The sequence below is a fragment of the Aspergillus bombycis genome, assembly GCF_001792695.1.
Source record: "Aspergillus bombycis strain NRRL26010 chromosome Unknown contig00110, whole genome shotgun sequence".
NCBI classification, from domain to species: domain Eukaryota; kingdom Fungi; phylum Ascomycota; class Eurotiomycetes; order Eurotiales; family Aspergillaceae; genus Aspergillus; species Aspergillus bombycis.
The window spans coordinates 40,821-60,454 of NW_019170112.1; the positions used below are offsets into that span (position 1 = coordinate 40,821).

General features: G+C 49.0%; 5 protein-coding genes across 5 annotated transcripts; 3 read left to right on the forward strand and 2 right to left on the reverse strand.

The window, feature by feature from the left end:
- Positions 1-6,102: 6,102 nt before the first annotated feature.
- Positions 6,103-7,920, forward strand: samB (MYND-type zinc finger protein MUB1; the record flags this gene model as incomplete). Its single annotated transcript, XM_022536033.1, has 1 exon — positions 6,103-7,920. One exon carries the CDS (start codon positions 6,103-6,105, stop codon positions 7,918-7,920), a length of 1,818 nt encoding a protein of 605 aa, XP_022385226.1.
- Positions 7,921-8,686: 766 nt separating this feature from the next.
- Positions 8,687-10,059, reverse strand: ABOM_008906 (putative oxidoreductase, 2OG-Fe(II) oxygenase family; the record flags this gene model as incomplete). Its single annotated transcript, XM_022536034.1, has 5 exons — positions 8,687-9,473; positions 9,530-9,546; positions 9,625-9,678; positions 9,734-9,793; positions 9,877-10,059. 5 exons carry the CDS (start codon positions 10,057-10,059, stop codon positions 8,687-8,689), a joined length of 1,101 nt encoding a protein of 366 aa, XP_022385223.1.
- A 797-nt stretch (positions 10,060-10,856) lies between these two features.
- ABOM_008907 (XPG I-region protein) lies at positions 10,857-15,236 on the forward strand (the record flags this gene model as incomplete). The annotated part of the gene is made up of 10 exons (XM_022536035.1): positions 10,857-10,863; positions 10,940-11,308; positions 11,455-11,489; positions 11,566-12,408; positions 12,462-12,548; positions 12,597-12,849; positions 12,907-13,138; positions 13,190-13,513; positions 14,001-14,545; positions 14,647-15,236. The coding sequence occupies 10 exons, from the start codon at positions 10,857-10,859 to the stop codon at positions 15,234-15,236; spliced, it is 3,285 nt and encodes a 1,094-aa protein (XP_022385224.1).
- A 383-nt stretch (positions 15,237-15,619) lies between these two features.
- Positions 15,620-16,010, reverse strand: ABOM_008908 (heat shock factor-binding 1 family protein; the record flags this gene model as incomplete). Its single annotated transcript, XM_022536036.1, has 3 exons — positions 15,620-15,717; positions 15,786-15,885; positions 15,945-16,010. The coding sequence occupies 3 exons, from the start codon at positions 16,008-16,010 to the stop codon at positions 15,620-15,622; spliced, it is 264 nt and encodes an 87-aa protein (XP_022385231.1).
- A 456-nt stretch (positions 16,011-16,466) lies between these two features.
- Positions 16,467-17,753, forward strand: ABOM_008909 (EBP2 family rRNA-processing protein; the record flags this gene model as incomplete). The annotated part of the gene is made up of 3 exons (XM_022536037.1): positions 16,467-16,622; positions 16,712-17,387; positions 17,461-17,753. The coding sequence occupies 3 exons, from the start codon at positions 16,467-16,469 to the stop codon at positions 17,751-17,753; spliced, it is 1,125 nt and encodes a 374-aa protein (XP_022385232.1).
- Positions 17,754-19,634: the final 1,881 nt, after the last annotated feature.

Genomic DNA, 19,634 nt, shown 5'->3' on the forward strand with positions numbered 1-19,634 from the left:
TCAATTGATACAGGTGGGCGTGATCGGACTGGGAGAGGGAGACGGAGAAGATAGAGAGAGTCGGGGGGGGGGGTAAGAAGAGTCGACAGCGACGGGCGTTTGGGTAATATCCAGGGGACTGACTGGGAGCGAGTGTAGAAGGATTCGGGGAGAGGGGACGCGGGAAGAGGGCGGTAGGTGAAAGCTGAGGGAAGAAGGGTGAGGGAGAGCGAAGAACGAAAGAGGGGGGTTTGATTGGATGTGGAGCGAGTCCGGCGGAAGCGACCGAGCGAAAAAGCAAGAAACTTTCGCCCCGGGGGGATTTTTGGGCCTTTTACTGCAGGGGGAACAAGAAAACTGCTGATGTGGATGGAATGAAAGGAAATCAAGATGAAAATAACAATAAAATAAAGTCAATTTTTTTTAACAGGCAAGGGAAAATCTGATGAACAAAAAAAAAAGAAAAGGGGAGGCGCAAAGGTAAAAGAGGTAAAGAAAAATTCAAATCAAATAAAATACAGGCATCTCAGATGACAAGTTGGTTGTTGTTAGCAATTGCAACCCCCGAGCAGTAAAGTAAATAGCACCATTAATCCCCCGACGACGGTCCGGTCTTTAGTAGGTAGTACAACAACTTGTCGGGTATACAACGATGAGCCTAAACATGGAGATCAAGCTACAATTCTTCTCATTCACTGGACGATCCGGTTCAAAACATATTAGACCTAGAGACTTCTGCTGTGGTTACTTCTTGACGCGATCGATCCAACGGTTCAACAGGAACAGAACAAAAGGAAGAGAAAGTCGTTTTTCTTTTTAAATTAATTAATCAGATAGGAGCCTCCTGATGGAGATTGACAATACCATTTCCCAATTACAAGAGGCCTTGATTGGTCAGCCAACATGGGTACCACAGCTCCCAACTCCTACTACGAACTTAGTAACTGTAGGTACCTGCTTTAGGGGGTTGAGTTTAAGGGGAGGCAGAGAAGAGGCGGAAATCCTCCATCCTTCATCCCCAGTGGAGTTCTCACTATTTACACATACCTGGTTGGCCATGGCGGAATTTCACATAGTGGAGGGGGGGAAACTTAAAGGCCGCGGAAAAGTTCGCAAAAGTGGACCAAAATCAGCATGAAGATAGTAGACAGTGGAGCATCAAATTGAGTGTGTATCCTGAGGGGATTGCGAAATGATAACGATCAGATCGAAGGACAGTCAAAACTACAAACAGAGTCCGTAGTGATTCAGTCGGTTGTACTAAGACTCATATAATCAAACATAGTCTTGGTAGATTTTATGCAAGCCAAAAAGTTTATAGCTATGGAGTCATTAGACTACTAGTGCTTTTAGTAAGTAGTCTCTTACTAACTAACTAGTAGTCAAAAAGCCTTTTTCCGACTGGGATCGAGGTAACGCACATGGCATTGCACCATATAATCAATGTTCTCTAAGCAAATCTCCACAGATCGGGACAAAGATGGATACTATTTACTTCATTGAACCTTCTTATAGCTGTTTATATAATCGAGTGCTCCGGGTAGTTAGTTGCAGCATGTATTGGGGAGGACATCCTAAAATTCCAACGCGAATAAGGATCAACGTGTAACTGCAGATCCCGTAATGATTTGGAAGTAGCTGTCATATTTATGACTGAAACTGCCGGCGGCTATACATGCAAGGCGATTAACTGGGGCAATGTATGATTGTATGTACATACATACATCCAGTGCAAGTCACGACCTGATGCAGATGCTTTTAGCCTTGCATTCCCGGCTCGTGATACCCACAACCCTAGGTGAATAAATGCACATACCAGATACCAACGTTTTTCATTTTAAATAAGTGTTTCAGTTGTATAGCCTTGGGGCACTGCATGAATTAGCATGCAGTAGACTCTCCATATACTAGTTACTCGTATATTGATTATCGTTTGCATCAATGCTGAGCTCAGAAAATAAAAGCGATCCATTGGGTTACTTCTCTAGACGGGCCGTGACACCCAACATACACAGTGAGAACTGTTGACCGACTTCCCCTGTATCAGTCATCGAAGGCAATACTACATATAGAGTAGTAAGACAATCGAAAAGGCAAGATTGTACTCCGTAACAGCACTGTAAATACCGCGGGCCTAACCTACTGTCGAGAGGGATAAATGAACAAAGGGACATGATTTGTGGATAATGCTGGTCAGTGTTCCCTGAGGTGGGGACTCTATCGCGGAAATTGGTCGGCATATCCAATGATCTGGTTGACTGAGACTTTGTTCCGAGTGGTCCGTGAGACTGTCCTCCTCTCGAGCAATAACTCCACTGCTAAGAACATAGCTCGGAGACCGTGCCTGACTAGTTCGACCAACGCCCCTCTTCAGCGGAGGTCGTCATTACCCGTGATTAATAATAACAAGGCGTCCGTAGTGCAGAAAGGAGGATCATTGTTTTTGCCCCAGATTGTTGCCCGGCACACTTAGCCATTCCTGCAGAGTCCTTGTTGACCGACCCGTCTGCACTCTTCAAACAAAAAAAAAAAAAGACCGATTCAATAGACAAGACGCTTTCACCCAACCCATCTGTGACCCTATGACGGCATTTGCATGTCCCCCGGCCCGGCCGTGCCGGTTAGTGGTGTTTCATTTTTCTGCCGGACAATGGAGGCGCAGCTGCCCGTGGCTGAACGGGTAAAGCATAATACCAAGTCTTCCGGTTAGAGTCTGTCCATCAGCCGTGCATTTCTAGGACAACAACAGAACTGGTTTACAGAGTCAGTGCAAAGACGGCGTTGGAATAACCCTAAATCCTGCAGGCCACGGTATGAATAGATCATAGTTAGCCCTCCTGTAGGAATGGCTCCGAATAGCGCTGATTCTTGGACGGCGGCTAGTTGTGGTCGCTTCCGCTGTGTGTTTTGCAGCCAGCGCTTGTTTAGTTTCTAATCATAGAACCGTGGGTTGTCTGTGCGTCTTGCTAGGTCATGTTTCGCTTGCTATAGGCTGTAATGCTGGCTCCTGCTGCCATACCTGATCCTGGTGGTAGTCCATGGAAGTGAGCGACCTTGACGGCTGATTACTAGTTTTAAGTCGTTCGCAAATGTACAGAGTATGTTCGCAAAGACACGTGCGAATCTATATTCCATGTCCTATTAGTCAAGATCCAGAGTTATAGGATCATGGAAATAGTATAGATTGACCATCAAAGACTAGAATGACAGACAATAACCACCTTTTCCAGCAAACGAGGAGGCCGCCGGGTATTCGACACCGGTTTTCCAAACGACGCCATCATATCAGTACTACTTTGAAGGCTCGACATCCCTGGCAGTGGAGACACCATACTGTGCAGACTCTTTCTGTTTTCGAGAGTACTCTGAGTTGGTCTTTGCTTGCTGGATCTACAAGACTCCACTCGTTCCGGAAATGGGGCATCATTACGGAGTAAACCCACCGGAGGGGCTGGAGGCTCATAAGCGAAGGAGCCCAGAAGGGAGGTAATTTCCTGGAAGCCCTTCACTCTCCACAAGCAATATGACGGCTGTACTCTACATAAGATCTTGTGCTGGTGGTATCGGGGAATAATTACTTTCACACGAGCCTTTTATAGGTCCTATGGAATACTATGAGCTATCCTGAAGTCTGAGCGATATACTGTGAATGTACCTTCAAAGTGACTTGAGTCAAGCTTTGTTCCTGACTCCGATATTACCGCCTGACGCGGAAGACTACCCACAATAGTTTATCCTGCACCATATTCGATATTAAGCTCCGCATCAAGGCCTGGTACCTTCGGTCTTGGGCCATAGAGGTTAGGTTGGGTGTAGACCCGAAAAAAGAACAAAGAAAAGAAAAGAGATAGAAGTGATTCTGGTGCTCATATCTGATCAGTACTCATGGGCATTTCAATTTCAGCACACAAGCATGTGCAGCTTGTAGTCCAGCTCGCGGTATGAGCTCACAAAACACGACAAGTGAGGTCTAGAAAAGCCTGGATTCAGCTGCTGAGGTGTCAACGACCGGTGCTCTACATCTTTGGATCGGGTACACGTAGTTTCGGCGAGTCAATGGTCTGAAGCATTGGATACAGCTGAATGACTGCTCACCGTAGGTATGTCTTAACTGCTGCAGGAGAGCGCCTAAGGGTGTGGTCTCGGATTTAGCAGGGGATAGTTCATCTAACGATGATATCCATTGGAGATAATTTGACGCATGACAGCTGGCCTTATAGTACTCGGTGATGTATATTGCGATTGGGGCATCACCTGATAGCGGTCGTTGGGTGCCATACGACAGATTGCCCTTTTGAGATATATGTACGGTAAGACTCACGGCTGGCACTTGAGAATTTGTTGGTCAGCATAACAGTCAATAAGGCTAAGAACAGGTTATGGTTGGTATAGTGGACATATCATAGTACATCCAATGGAAAAGAGCATACTAATCTTGAGTATACTCGGCTTTGTATACAGAAATCCTCATAAATAGCTTTTGGCTAGAGGTGGACTCCTGGGGCTCAAGACGACGAGGAAAGGGGAAAATAAATTAAAATAGATAAACCAGCAGGAAAAATATAGCATGCTGTAGTTGTGATAGGGACCCGTTATCCTGAGCTAACAGGCTCTATACGGGGATATAGGGGTAGGAAACGTGGAATATACGCTGTAAATATGAAGCACTCTAGGTTCTCCAAAGAAAACGCAAGGACAAAATGGGAGGTTAGAGGGATGGGTGCCAGTGTACGTTGCCGGTCTGTTTGGCTGTATATCACTGGCTAAAAAAGGTCTAGACTACATTTAGATAGATTCAATAGTCCAGTATATTGCGTGGTGGTGGACTTTGTAGATCAATATCTCATGGATTAATTAATGTAAGGTTCCTCTTAGGGCTGGGTCAAAGCGGAAGGCGAAGCGGTGAGATCAGGTCAGCAGAACAAGCATGCCACATAGGTTACCGAATTAGTAATATCAATACACAGCCGTAACTAATCAAGTCGCCCCCTTATATGGAGAACTTTCTCGATATAGAAGAATCCCATGTGTTCAGCATGGACCTTCATTCTAATAGTTATATCTAGATTCTAAACCCTACCGGAGTTCCCGACATCTCAACGCAGGCAATGCTACGTAATGGATGGCTTGCTTTATCTGTATCCGGATTTACAATGTAATTGGTTAAGCGTCGTCCTCGTCGTGAGGAGCCCAAGTTTCTTCTACGATCTACGACATCCCCTCAATACAAGCAATTCCTAGCGCTTGGGGAGGTGCTTAGGTTGCATTTGCCATCTCCACTGTGTAGGACAGGTCGAAAAGAAAGGAAGGGAAGAAGAAAGAAAAGAGGGTGAGTGAGTAAGTAAGTAAGTAAGGAAAATAAGCAAATAAAGGGCAAGACCGAAAGGAAAGTTCTATCGATCGAGTCGACAATAGAAAGAAAATTGGCCGCAGTGGCGGGTGGCGCGCACAGGGAAAGAGGACGTTCTCCGTAACGGGAGACCACCGCCTGAGGCGCCTGACTTTTGAGAAGGAGAGACTCCGCTTTCGCTTTTTTGGCCCAAAAGCCAAGTCCCCGAAGTCACTCATTCCCTCTCGGTCGACTTTTGCCCCCATCAAGTCACCTCATAACATCAACTCAAGTCTCCCTGACATTCACGCGGCGTGGTGTTATCGCTTGGGGTTTCCCGCCTATCCCTGTGGTTCCTTTTTTGTATTGTACAGCTCGCGTCGTCTCTGCGCTCGTTGCGTTCGCATACCCCAGTGGATCATCGCCCATTAGGCCTGACGGACTTGGTGACCGAACGAGTCTTGGCTTGGATCAAATCTCCCTTTCAACCTCCTCATCCTTTCTGCAAACATCCTCCATCCACAATCATCGACTTGGCCCCGAGGGTCCTCCCCCTAGACTATCGCAGATTTTCACGTTCCATCCTTCATGATCTGGAAGTAAACAGTCCGAGCCCCCTTTAGACTCTGCCGATTTCCCACTTCCCCCTCGAGTCACGCCTCGAGCGAATTGGTTTTCCCATCTTAGGGGAGGAAAGCAGCCACCACGGATCGAATTCTCCATCGCCCCGACATCTCTCATCTGACGGAACCTCATCTACGAAATCTATCCCCTTTACGATCCTCTCGCCCATCATGCGGGAGGTCAACTTCAGTATCCCAAATGTCAACAAGGCTTCGGTGAACATCACAACTACCCTTTACGACCGGCGTGCCCTCGATTGCACGTCAACCCTACCCCTCATAAATTCTCTCAACCATCTTGCTTATCTGACCACTTCCTCCGCCCGAATTCGCGATATCCTCACCGTCGATGGCGGCATTGAACGGTTGGTCTGCATCCTCAAAGAGGGTCGCAGTAGAGATTTGATGGAAATGTGGAAGTGGAGCCTCGCCTTCCAGTGTGTGGTCAACATCGGGGTGCGGGGCTCAGAGAGCGTGAGGACGAGGGTAGTCGAAGCGGACATGGTGCCGGTGATTGCGACCATTCTTGACAATTATATCAAGGTGGTGGATAAGGCGCGGGCACGAGCGGATAGCGAAAACCAAAGACACTCGTCACGGCATCATCCCAAGGCGGCTCCTGCCGCGGGCGATGTGACTGGGCGCCCGTCCTTCCCAGACCAGTCATCCAACAGTGAGCAACGCACCTCTCGCCGCCAGGCACCTCCTCCGTCGATTGAAATCCCTGCATTCCTCCACCAAAACACAAATGCGCCCGACGCAAACGCCATGGACGTCACATCGTCACCTCGTGCCCCCATGACGTCGCCCCCAGAGAGGAGCACGTTTGGACACGAGGCCCACATCCCCAGATCGCACGATGGTCGCCATTTGCACACTGGCCATCGCCACAGGGCGATGCAGCCCCTGGCCACCACCTTACCACCCATGGATACCGCTGATGGCTTCGGTCTGCGTCCCGTGCGGGACACGGAAAGACTCCCTAGCATGCTGCCCACCTTGCACAATGGGATTACATCGCAGCCTGATTCCCCAACTACCCCCAGCGGCCCTGTGCAGCCTCGCAGTCATGCCCAGACGACTGTCGCCAGACAGCGTCCCACGTTGAGGCAGCAGCAGTCGGCGTCGGGAGACTCTGACGATGGGAATGGAGAAGGCTCCACTCTGGGCGACAACACTGGCCCAGCAGAGACATCGGAGCCCATTGTTGGCCTGCAGAACCAAATGGAGATTGACGAAGTGAGCGACCGGCAAACTATGATAGACGGCGTTTCCAATTCCCATGATCTGACCGTGACGGATCCGTCTGAAGGCCAAGAAGCCGAGACGTTCAACATCAGTCATCGTTCCACGGTAGATGGCAGCATCATCAACAATGACACCACGCAGACCAATACCGCTCTGGGGCTGTCTCCGACACAGGCCGCCAATAACGCCAACTCTCCCGCTCTCGTCCCGAGTCCATACTCTCTGTACTTCCGCGACCGGTCCGCAGTCCCCCAGAATGTCCTGACGACAATGCCCCGTGACGAAGATGTCTTGATGTCTCTCCAACTCTTGGCCTACGTCTCGAAGTATTGCAACCTTCGGTCGTATTTCCAACACTCTCACCTCGTGCCGAATCTCAAGGTCGACCGTGAACTTCAGATGCTGGAGGAAGGAGCGTCGCCGATCGAACCGCCAGAGGAAGAGGAGGAGTACATGCTTCCTGACGATGTCAACATCTTCCCCTTGGTGGAAAAGTTCACAGTGCGTCATCACTCCAAAGACATGCAGTACTGGGCTTGTGTCGTCATGAGGAATCTCTGCCGCAAGGACGAGTCGAGAGGTGGCATTCGGCAATGCGCATACTACAAGTGCGGAAAATGGGAAGAATTTCAGCGACAATTTGCCAAGTGTCGCCGTTGCCGCCGCACCAAGTACTGCAGCAAAGATTGCCAGAAGGCCGCGTGGGTGTATCATCGTCATTGGTGCCACACCACGCCATGATATGAACGGATGAACTTTGTCTAATATATCTAATGCATACCTGGCTTGCATAGCGTCATACCTGCCATATTTTCTTTTTGTTTTCGAGATTCCACATCTACCCGTGCATGGCATTTCAGAACCTGGCGGCGTTTCTCTTCATCTCAAGATACCTTTTATGTGTTGTCTATTCCTGCAAATCCCATATCTCAAACTTTGTTATTACACCCACTGTTCCATTAACGTTGGGCATGATGCCTGTTTACTGCTCATATGGATAACCTCTAGCGGTCATGAATCTGAACACGGTGTTTCTCCAAACACTGGACCTTTCTGCCATTCATATTCCTGTTACTCCATTTCCCCTCTGCGTTTCCCGTTGGTTATCTTGAAACAATCCATACTTCATCTCGACGCCGGACGATTTTCCTTTTGTTAGTAGCTGTTTAGCATATTCCTTGGCCCAAACGGTCTTGTTGGGAGCATCTTCTTTTGGCCTTTTGTGTTATTGTCGATATTTCTTCATTGGCGAACCATTGGTCTTGGCTTCTAAATACCACAGTGAATGTTCTGCCTGAAGGCAGTTTGATCTACTCTATTCATTGCGCTCAGTGCATCCATGTGCATAATATGTTTTGATTAATCTCCTTTTATGAATTGAATAGTCTCATGACTTGGTTATAGTTCAGTTTTGGACCGTTCTTTTACTGCTTGGTGTTGGATAGCAAGGTATATAACACCAAGAGTATTAGCGTACAGTTCTGGTCTCGGAGCCACATTCCAGCTATCATTTATCGAACTTGTACGTTGCAGCCAAGCGTGACTCTAAGTGTTCTTGAGCCGTCAGTGTTCGTTTGCCTGGCTCCAGACTCCCAGCTCCGCCGCCGAAGCCAACTTTCTCGTCCTGGACACCACTCTCTTTGCACTTCTGCCGATAGGCGGTTACTATGTCACTGGGGACAGGGACCAGTTCTGTCTTATCCAGGGGGTGGCAAAAGAAGACAATACTGTAACGATCCTGCGGGTTGGGACTCTGTTGCTCAGATAGCGGGAAAACGACGCGGTGGACGGTTGATTTCAGTAGTCCATCTGTCCAGTAACTGAGCAAGTCGCCGATATTGACTAGGATAGGAGGGAAAGGGAAGGCGGCACCCCGGTCTTCCTCAGCAGTCTGCCTCGGTTGCACTGGGACGGGTGCCCAGGTTCCTTCTGGTGTCAGGATCTCCAAGCCTGGCTGGCCGGGACGCTGAAAGAGTAAGGTGACGCTGCCATAGTCGGAATGGGCACCTGCACGAACGTCGGTGCCGTGCTTGTAGGACGAGGTTGCTGGGGAAGCGACTGAAGGGTAATAGAGGTAACGCAGAATACAGCCTGTCGAGCCTTGACTGGGGTCGTGCCGAGCTGTGAAGAAGTCCTCAGATATTTCGAGTCCCAGTGCTAGCAGCTTGAGGATCCTGTCGCAGGTTTTGTTGCAGAGGCCTGCAAAGTGAGCTATTTCCGGTTCATGTGAAGTCAATGATCGCGGCAGTGGGTGTTGGGCCTTTCCGTCTTTGAACTCCCCAAAGTTGAATGCCCTGGGTATGATCTTAGTTTGATTGTGAGAAATATCATGGGGGAAGGTCTGACTTACTCTTTGAAGTCGCCCGTCTATGAGCACATATCGTAAGTACAGTCATCAGTCATCAGTCATAATCATGGCTAGAAACAAAAGTCATGGATAGTTACCCGTTGATGCTCTGGATCCAGTGTCTCGACATGCATACCGGACCAGCCGTAGTTCTAGAGCTGTCAGTCACTTGATACATCCACTCATATAGAGGGTATTTATATTCACATTGGGCTGGATCTGACAAGCCGCCTTTTCCTCCACGGGGGACTTAAAGAACTTCCTCGACTGTCATCGCTGGGTCAGTTACGCCGATGCATATCCACGCGGCTCTCGATGGGAGTCCGTGGTTGCGAAGAATGTGGTCGTACAAGATCAAAGGCCTTCTCGACATCACTGGCACTGAAGTCAGTTCCTTTGCTGCTCACGTAGAGGAAACCATATTTCGCGGCTGCGTCCAGCATCGCCTTCCCCACGGCGGGGTCGTTCGGATTCGAGATGTCCAAGATCGGGAGTTGAATGAGAGACCCCACGGGTATGTTTTCGTCTGCCATGATGGCTTTTTGGTTATACCACGAGTGTGATTAACCGATCTGAACTCTGCGATTCTAACAGAAGAGAGAGAAGGAAAGAGGGGGATTACCGGAATATAATGATAATTTAGAGACGGGGCTACGGTTATCTCTTATCAGACAGAACTCGACGGTTGTCGGATCGGAGCGATGCGACAGGTCACAGGTCCCTTTAGAATAAAGAATAGGCAATGAGCTACCGGTCTTCTGCCAGGAAGTTACCCCGGACTGATCTAATGACTGAGGGTCACTGTGTAAGGAGTTTTAGTGTTGTGTGTATACTAGGAAAAGATCTCTATATCTTACACAGCGGCGGTATACATTCGGCCTTGTCTGATCAACTGTTTCATACGGGGAAATACATCAAAACCCCTTGTAGGTAAAATAGATAAGCCATGAAGCCAAATTGCAAAAAGAGAGAATAGTCCACCGTGCAAAGTCTGGCTCAATTGGCTGGATATGAGGCAGTGAAGGACTTGATATTCGACAGTTGGCTGACCGGAAGCACCGCCTTACCAGCCAATGGAAGCAAATGCTCCTCTGGATTGATCGCCCAAAAACAACTTCAACACCACCAACTGGACTCCTGCCACCCCTCCGTGTTTCCTCTCCCTTCTCCTTCCCCTCCTTTACATCCCAATCCCCCCTCCCTATACTCCTCTTCGTGGGCTCTTTTCCCTCCTCCACTTCTCCTCTCCTCTCCGGTCGCCCTCACCGGGCTCTCCATGCCTGGTATCCGCTAAGGTTCCTTGGTCCCTGACACAGCTCCAGCTCCAATTATGCCGAGTAAGCTCCTGCTGCAGCTCCCTCTGCCCTAACTAAGATGACAGCCAACTGACTGATGATATCTTTCTCTCAAAAGTCCGCCCATTGGATGAATGGGCCGCTGCCCGCACGCAGTCTCTCCCACTCTCCGCTCTCAAAGGTGCCGTCGTCGGTATCGATGCGTCGCATTACATCAAACAGCACCTCCTCCACCCTTCCACCCGTGAGCCTCTCCTGGTCGCTCTTGGCGGATTCCCGTTCGCCCTGAGGAATAATATCGAACGAGAGCTGCAGCTCTTCAAGGACGCCGGCGTAACATGTGTTTTTGTTTTCGACGGTCTCGACTTTGGCACTAAGAACCAGAGACCCCACGTATCGCCGGAGTCGGTGCGGGCATTTGAGCAAGCTTGGGACCTCTATGACCAACAACAGGCCGATCAAGTGGTGGATGCATTTAGTGGTGCTGGTAAGGATTCCCTGGACCCTTGAATCGACGAGCGACTCGCTCCGCGCCGCCGAACCTGCACTGACAATGTCTGGGCATTCTAGGCACTCCTCGACCAGAATCCCTCTATCGGTTCTTGCATCGTATTCTTCGTAATAATGGTATAGATTATATTGTGGCTCCTTATAGTGCTGCGGCTCAGGTGAGATGGCGGCCCCAGAGGATTTGCTTGCTATATCCGTTTTCTAAGCGCTTTCTGACAGCTAACTATTACATAGCTTGCCTTCCTCTCAAAAGGCCCCAATCCCCTGGTGGACGCAGTGTGCGGGCCATCGGAAGTCTTGATGTTCGACGTGGATAAGTTAATTACCCGGATTGACGCCGACCTAGCGCAGTTTTTCTGGATAACCAAACAGACATGCCAGGAGGAATTGGGTAGACTGTCCAATGAGCAGTTCCTGGACTTCTGTCTCCTCCTGGGATCTTTATTCCTACCGACATTCCCCATATTCGAGAACCCCGCCTTTCCTGGAAAGGGCGCTACCATTCGGGATGCTCTACCGATGTTCAACTCTGCTGGACGGAGCGCCCTCTCGCTGTGCGCCCAGTTCGAGGAGGATCGCCGTATGCAGGAGCTTCAATACACAGACCGTTACAAGCGTGCATTCATGACAGTGAAGCACCATGTGTTTATAGACGCGGAAGGACGGGTGGGCCCGATGGACCCAGAGAACACCTCTTCCGACATGCACGAGCTGATCGGCCAGCGTCTTCCTGAAGAACTCTACTTTTATCTCTCGAAAGGCGTCTTGGGCGCTGATGTGCCCAACTACCTGACGTCTGGCGAGGTCGTGGTATCTCGTCCTTTGGGCGTGGAAGATACAGAGATCTATCGCCAGGTTGCCGGGACCACCCTTACTCCAATTAGAACCCAAGCCATATGCTTGCTTTCTAACTCCCTCCATAGATTCTACCAGACCAAGGTGATCCAAGTGCGCACTTGGTATGACGAGAAGTCCGATACATCAGTCAATCTCAAGTCTTTGCCTTCGGTTAAAGACACTATTCAGTCTTGGAAGATCCGTATTGATCAGCTACCGGAGGGGTTGAAGAAACTGCAGGTTAGTCCGCTGATGACCGTCGATCTCACAGCGCTCCGCTAACCGGAAATCAGCGGTTGAATGGCCCGTTCAAGTTTGCCGTCCAAAGCTTGAAGGATCCGGAGTTTGTGTCCAAGTCTCTGTCTGCTAGGGAGTCCCAGGTATGTCCCGTTTTGTCCGGAGTTGTGCAAACATGGAAATCTGACTAGTACCAGCCACTATCGTCCCAAGAAGAGATCCTTGCCAACGTTTTCTGGAGATTCTTACAACTGCGTGGGTATATCGACGAGAAACACCAGCTCACTTCCTGGGGCCTTTGTCTGGAGCAAGCCCTATCGGCACTTGACCCAGTTGATAACCTTGAGGAGGCTACCTTCCTTGCCATTGAGATGGTACGCTTTGGTGTCCTCAATGCGAAGCAATGGTTTTCCCACGTATCAGGAGGCCCGATGAGAGGTTCTGGTAAGCCAATTGAGTCCACCTTCTATGCCAGCAAAACCAACTGATATATCTTTTAAGATGAGGACAAAAACTTCAACATTCTCGTCTCTCGCGTGGCATGTATCGCTAAGCTACAGCATAAGAGCATTGGCTACTCTGGACCTCTGAGCCGGCAACTACTCTGCTACCGATCGTTGGTTTCGGAAGTCCGCGTCACATTAAGGAATCTGATTGAAGTCGTTTTGACTGGCCTTCTACTCAGCGGAGATGCGAACAGGGATCGGGACGACTGGACCAGTTTAAGTGTCAAGTAAGCGGAACCTTGCTCTAGCCAAAAGATGGCTGGCCTAACGTGTTGTAGGTTGCCCTTTATCGACGACAATGACTGCGGTCTGGGTATCGCCGTCCGCACATACCTTGATGACTTGCCCCTGCAAGCCGACCCGACATCGCCAGAGGCACGGGCTGAAGTGAAGTCGAAGGGTAAGGAATGGTTCCAACACAGCGATAGCTTTACAGGTAATTTGGATTTGGCTTTCAAGCTTTGGGATGCGGTGAGTATATCTTATGCCTTGGACTGCCGGCGTGAACTCGGTACTGATTTCACCCTGCAGGTCTACAAAGGAACACAGCACGCAGGAAAAGAATTCAAGGACGGTAAACTATTTGGGGACGCGAACAGCTGGTTAACCGCGAGGAGATGATAAGGTTTACTGAGAGCCAGAGGGACAGAAGAATATGAACTACCGTAATTCAATATTTCTGAAAAGCTACACGATCCTACAAATCCGGGCCCTATCAGTGGTGGTGATATGGAATCGCCACCCACCACTTGATGGATGGCTTTACACTATCTATCAAAGGAACCATGTATTAGTAGGAAGGATGATGGCGGAATATACAATGCCTCTCATACTCAACGATGATTTAGTAGATATACTGCATTATTATTATTTTTATCAAATATGTCCTGTACACAATGAATCGGTCATTTGTTCGGTTGATACCAAGTGTCCTCTTCCGACCCGCTTTTGTCGATCCGCCGCGGAGCTCTTTGGCTCTTTAGCTCTCCACGCCGATACTCCATTTATCAGCCAACTTTCATTGCTCCGGAAACCGATCATTTGCAGTCAAGGCGCAATTGTTTCAACCTCAGTTTCCGACCGATAAAGCTTGTCTTTACGTCTTATCTTCCTAATCATTACCATGACTCGTCTGAGCTACCTGCTCGTGAGCTGCCTCAGCGTCGTGAGCGCTGCTTCCGCAGTCGTCGACCTGGTTCCCAAGAACTTCGACAATGTCGTCCTCAAGTCCGGCAAGCCCGCCCTCGTTGAATTTTTCGCCCCCTGGTGCGGTCATTGCAAGAACCTCGCGCCTGTGTACGAGGAGCTCGGACAAGCTTTCGCCCACGCCGAAGACAAAGTTACCATCGGCAAGGTGGATGCTGACGAGCACCGCGATCTCGGAAAGAAGTTCGGTATTCAGGGATTCCCGACTCTCAAATGGTTCGATGGCAAGAGTGACAAGCCCGTAGACTACAATGGTGGTCGGGATCTGGAGAGTTTGTCTAACTTCGTGGCGGAGAAGACGGGCGTCAAGCCTCGTGGTCCCAAGAAGGAGCCCAGCGAGGTTGAGATGCTGACGGATTCCTCCTTCAAGACTACTATTGGAAGTGACAAGGATGTTCTGGTTGCTTTCACCGCCCCTTGGTGTGGACGTGAGTTTATACTTTTTCTATCTTGATAACCAGCTGGGCTATTTCTTGGATTTATCATGGGGTGCGTTGATGAGCTTGACTGGGTGCTAATTTGCCACCAGACTGCAAGAACCTCGCCCCTACCTGGGAGTCCCTCGCTAAGGACTTCGCCCTCGAGCCCAACGTTGTGATCGCCAAGGTCGATGCTGAGGCTGAGAACGCCAAAGCCACTGCCCGGGAGCAGGGTGTCACCGGCTACCCGACCATCAAGTTCTTCCCCAAGGGCTCTAAGGAGGCTGTTGCTTACTCTGGCGCCCGCTCGGAAGAGGCTTTCGTTGAGTTCGTGAACGAGAAGGCCGGCACTAACCGCGCCGTCGGAGGCGGTCTTGATGACAAGGCTGGCACCATCGCCTCTCTCGACGAGCTGGTCGCCAAGTACACCTCCTCCCAGAACGTTGAGGAGCTCCTCGGTGAGGTGAAGAAGGCTGCCAAGGAGCTGCAGGACAAGTACGCTCAGTACTATGTCAAGGTTGCCGAGAAGCTCAGCCAGAACAAGGAGTATGCCGGCAAGGAATTTGCTCGTCTGAAGAAGATCATCGCCAAGGGTGGTTCGGCGCCGGAGAAGGTCGACGACCTCATCTCTCGTAGCAATGTTCTGCGCCAGTTCCTGAGCCAGGAGAAGAGTGATATGGAAATGAAGGATGAGTTGTAGATGTACAATTTCGTATATGACGTGATTGGGATACACCCGGAGAGCTAGCTATATGTGATATGAAGGGTGCTCTTGGTTATATAAAATTTTGGAATAAGTCCGTCTCTGTAGAACTCCTATAGAGACAATGAATGAAAACGAAACTTTCACACCAAGTCATGAAATACACTACTATACATCTATGAAAATAAGCAGATAACATTCTCAGGGTATCTTATGCAATCCGTCTAAGACCCTGAAAAACAAGGCCCTGCAAAGACGCAATCCTCTAATCAAGACGAGAAATAAAAGTAGTGAATGCTCAAACAACCAAACTCCTCATAGAATCAAGACAAAACTCCCAGTCTAACCCCCGTCGCACCATCCAACCTTCGCAATCCAGATCACTTGGTCGGACTCCCCGGCCCCGTCGGCGTACTCGAATCCCCAGCAGTTGCCAACGAAGCCTCCAACTCATCAAGCCGTCTTGCCATATCGTCCACTGCCACCGTCCGTCAGTCATCTGAACCAACATGTCGTCTTTCGGAGGGTTGTTAGGATACGACCTACGTTTCCCGAACATCTCCCGCGACACATTATCGAATTTATGCTGTAATTGATCGAGGAGGTCATCCACAGCTGCTGCGAGCTGGCCCTGTGCATCGGTAGCCTGGATGTAGATCAGTACACAGATTGACCGGTCCAGACAAGGAGGGGGAGGGGACGTACCTGTTCGCCAGTGGGGGGAGTAACAGCCTCGGAGGTAGAGACAGATTTATTGTCGTCTTCCGTCATTTTCGAACCGGCAGACAAAATATGAGAAAAAGAAAAAGAAAAAGAAAAATTAATATAATAAGGAAGAATATGTCACGAACAAGAAAAAAAAAAAAGAGAGACGTCAAACACGATCCCAATCAAACCCTGGCACCAGTATACAGCCAGGAGACGCAAGTCATCACGATAAGATGCGCGCATACATACAGTATCACATACCATACAAAACCCAGGATCAACTATTCTCCATATCCGTCTAATCCTGATACAGCCTAGTGCATCCTTATCAACGGCCCTAACTGGATCAGGTCTAGTTCACATCCCAAAAAAATTCCCGTGGTTGCTACTCTTGATCGTCTTGCTTCGACAAGTTCTGGTTTTCGAGTATTAGGATACCCTATTTTTTTTTTCTCTCTCCCTTTTCTCTTTTCTCTTTTTGTTTCTAAATTACAGAACGCTAGGTTCTTCACAGGGAATATGCCTAAGCGGAGTAAATTGCTTCAGGCTCTGGATGACCACCGGGGTCGCGATTATGATGCTGAGAAGCAGAAGAAGCTAGTTAAGGCGGCGGAGAAGAGGAAGGCTGCTAAGCAGGCTGCTGCTGGGGAGAATGGTGTTCAGGTGAAGGATAAGGTGGGTTTCTTCTTTTTTCCTGTTGCTCTCTTTTGGTTATATGGATGAAATCCGACTGGCAATTGGTATTAACTGGGTTTGTGATCAAGGCCGAAGATCTGAAGTCTAAGAAGCGCGAAGCTGAGGAAGAGGTCGAGGAGGAAGGATCAAACGACGAGGAGGAAGAGGAAGAGGAAAAGGAAGAGACCTCCGATAAGGAAGAAGAGGACGATGACAACGAGGAAGAGGAAGAGGAAGAAGAAGAGGAGGAGGAGGAGGAAGACATCCCGCTCTCTGATCTCTCAGAAGATGAAAGAGAAGACGTCGTACCACACCAACGTCTCACGATCAACAACTCCGCCGCAATCAACGCCTCCCTCAAGCGCATCTCCTTCATCACACCTAAGACCCTATTCTCCGAGCACAACTCGCTAGTCTCGCAAGAGCCGATCGACGTTCCCGACCCTAACGATGACTTGGCTCGCGAGCTGGCCTTCTACAAGGTTTGTCAGGCGGCTGCTTCGACGGCGCGTGGACTACTCAAGAAGGAGGGTATCCCGTTCACTCGGCCCGGAGACTACTTTGCTGAGATGGTTAAGACGGATGAGCACATGGGCAAGATCAAGAAGAAGCTGTATGATGAAGCGGCGGGCAAGAAGGCGGCTGCGGAGGCTCGCAAGCAGCGCGATCTGAAGAAGTTCGGAAAGCAGGTCCAGGTCGCGAAGTTGCAGCAGCGCGCGAAGGAGAAGCGTGAGACTTTGGAGAAGATCAGTGATCTGAAGAAGAGTATGTTTTGGTTCCTCTACCTAGTTGTACTGGCTCCCATGAAAGGAATTTGCTAACTGAGCCGTTTGAACAGAGCGCAAGGCCAACCCCTCCGGCCCTACCGACAATGACAACGACATGTTCGACATCGCCATTGATAACTCCGAGTCCAAGGGCCGCAAGCGTGGCCGCGAGGATGGCGGCGGTCCCAATCTGAAGCGTCAGAAGAAGAACGAGAAGTACGGCTTTGGCGGCAAGAAGCGCCACGCCAAGAGCGGTGATGCCATGTCCAGCGGAGACCTGCGCAGTTTCTCAGCAAAGAAGATGAAGGGAGGTGCTAAGAGACCTGGCAAGAGCAAGAGAGCTGCCGCCAAGGGACGGATGTGATTGACTTATTCTTGTTCTTAATTTTGCTTGTATGGGATGTAAAAGTTGGCTTTATGGGGTTTCAAAAAGAGTACTGTCGATTTTCTCTTAGACTCTGGATCGAGGATCGTGGAATTATTCCGCGAATTCCAGGTCTGCTTTATGTGTACATTGAAACAATCTGGATGACCTTGTCCTCAGCAGCTGGCTCCTTATACTGCTACACCTAAAGTACCTGGCTTAAGGCTCCATGTACTCGCTGGCAGGCCACCATATCCAATGCCATAGCAGCTCTCCGACGGCGCTAAAATTGCAGTGACGGCTATGAATGTATAATAGATATGCTTACCAACGCTTCCAGGACCCTAAAATTGCAGTGATGAGGCTCTTTGCATCTTGTAAAATCCAAACCAGCGGTCTTAGCCGTAAAAATAAGCTTATTTTATATTATATTTACTAACTATTCGAACTTCTTCTAGAATCTCTTTCTCTAGCCCAAGTTGCTAAATCATATTAAGAAGTGTATTTAAACCCCTCCCCCGAAATTCTTCTTTTATTAACCTTCACTTATGGTTCTTTATATATATATATAAACGTTCTCGAAAACTGGTTTGAAATCCAAACACGTATAACTTGACGAGTTCGTGGCATGACTTGGGTTTAATTAAAGTTTTGGAACTAGCGTTATTAGATCTAAATAATGTATGTTGTGTTCCGGATTTCATACAATTTCAAGAGGTGTTGAAAGCTTTATACTTTCTTAGGACTATATGTTCTCTTGTACACGGTTCCTCATGATCCTATCTCAAAAAATGAGAATAGCCAACACTGGCACTCTTTGTTTTCTCTCGTTTTTCTCAACGCTACCTAGCAACTATCTATCGAATTGGATGATCCTAAGACTGCAGTGGCAGAAAGGCTCTGAGACTGGCTATGGCGAACATATCTGCCAATCAATGAACGTGCAAGATACGCCACATAGTATCTCAACCAGGCTACTCATAGTGTGAGACCTGCCAATGCTTCGATGACACTAAAATTGCAGTGAGAGGCTCAACGACACTGTAGCCGCATGTGGGTCAAAATAAGAACTATGTTCATTGTTAGATGCCTCCATAGGCTATGGGGTTAGGTGGTCCTCATCAGGTATGCAGAGACCTGTTTATTGGAGTGACACCCGTAACTCTTATGGCTTCCTTGGCCCCTTGCATAATCTCGATGATACCCACAGTGCCCTCCCCAAAGCTGAAAAATACCCTATCAGTTCATTCAGGCCTCGCGACTCTCATCCCAAAATGCTTGGAATGGGTAACCGCTCATAACCCATTGACAGGAGACGTTCTGAATCGCGGAAGATCAGCCGACCGGTCAACGGCACAGCTATACACGCCTCACGTGAAGTAGCACGCCGTCAACAAGCGGGCGGCTACTCATGAGCCAACTCTTGCATATTCTCCAGCTCCAGTCTTAAGTCCCGTCTGAATATGACTATGCGGATGCGAATTAGCCATACTAGATATAGATATCTAGGCCCCTAATGCTTGGGTGAGATTGTATGTCTATACTTGTGTTGCTTAGATGCGAGCTCGCAGCTCTAGGTGTCCTGTTGTTGAGTTGTCTGATTGCTGTAGGCGTGTTCTGCCCAGGCTAGATTCCCTCCTGAGCTAACTTGCAAAGTATCTGCCATGTTTTTCATGGTTAATACCTGGGTTATTGTATAGATGTAAATGTATAGGCTCTTTGGGTATAGTATTTGTTGGATCTACCGAGGGGGGGTAGATGATGTCTTGGTTTCTTACCCTGACGGAATGTTTGGAAGGATTATTGCTGGGCGAACATTAGGTAATGAGATGAGTATTTAACCACGCAGACTTTGGTGAAGAAGGCATGTGCATGCTTGCT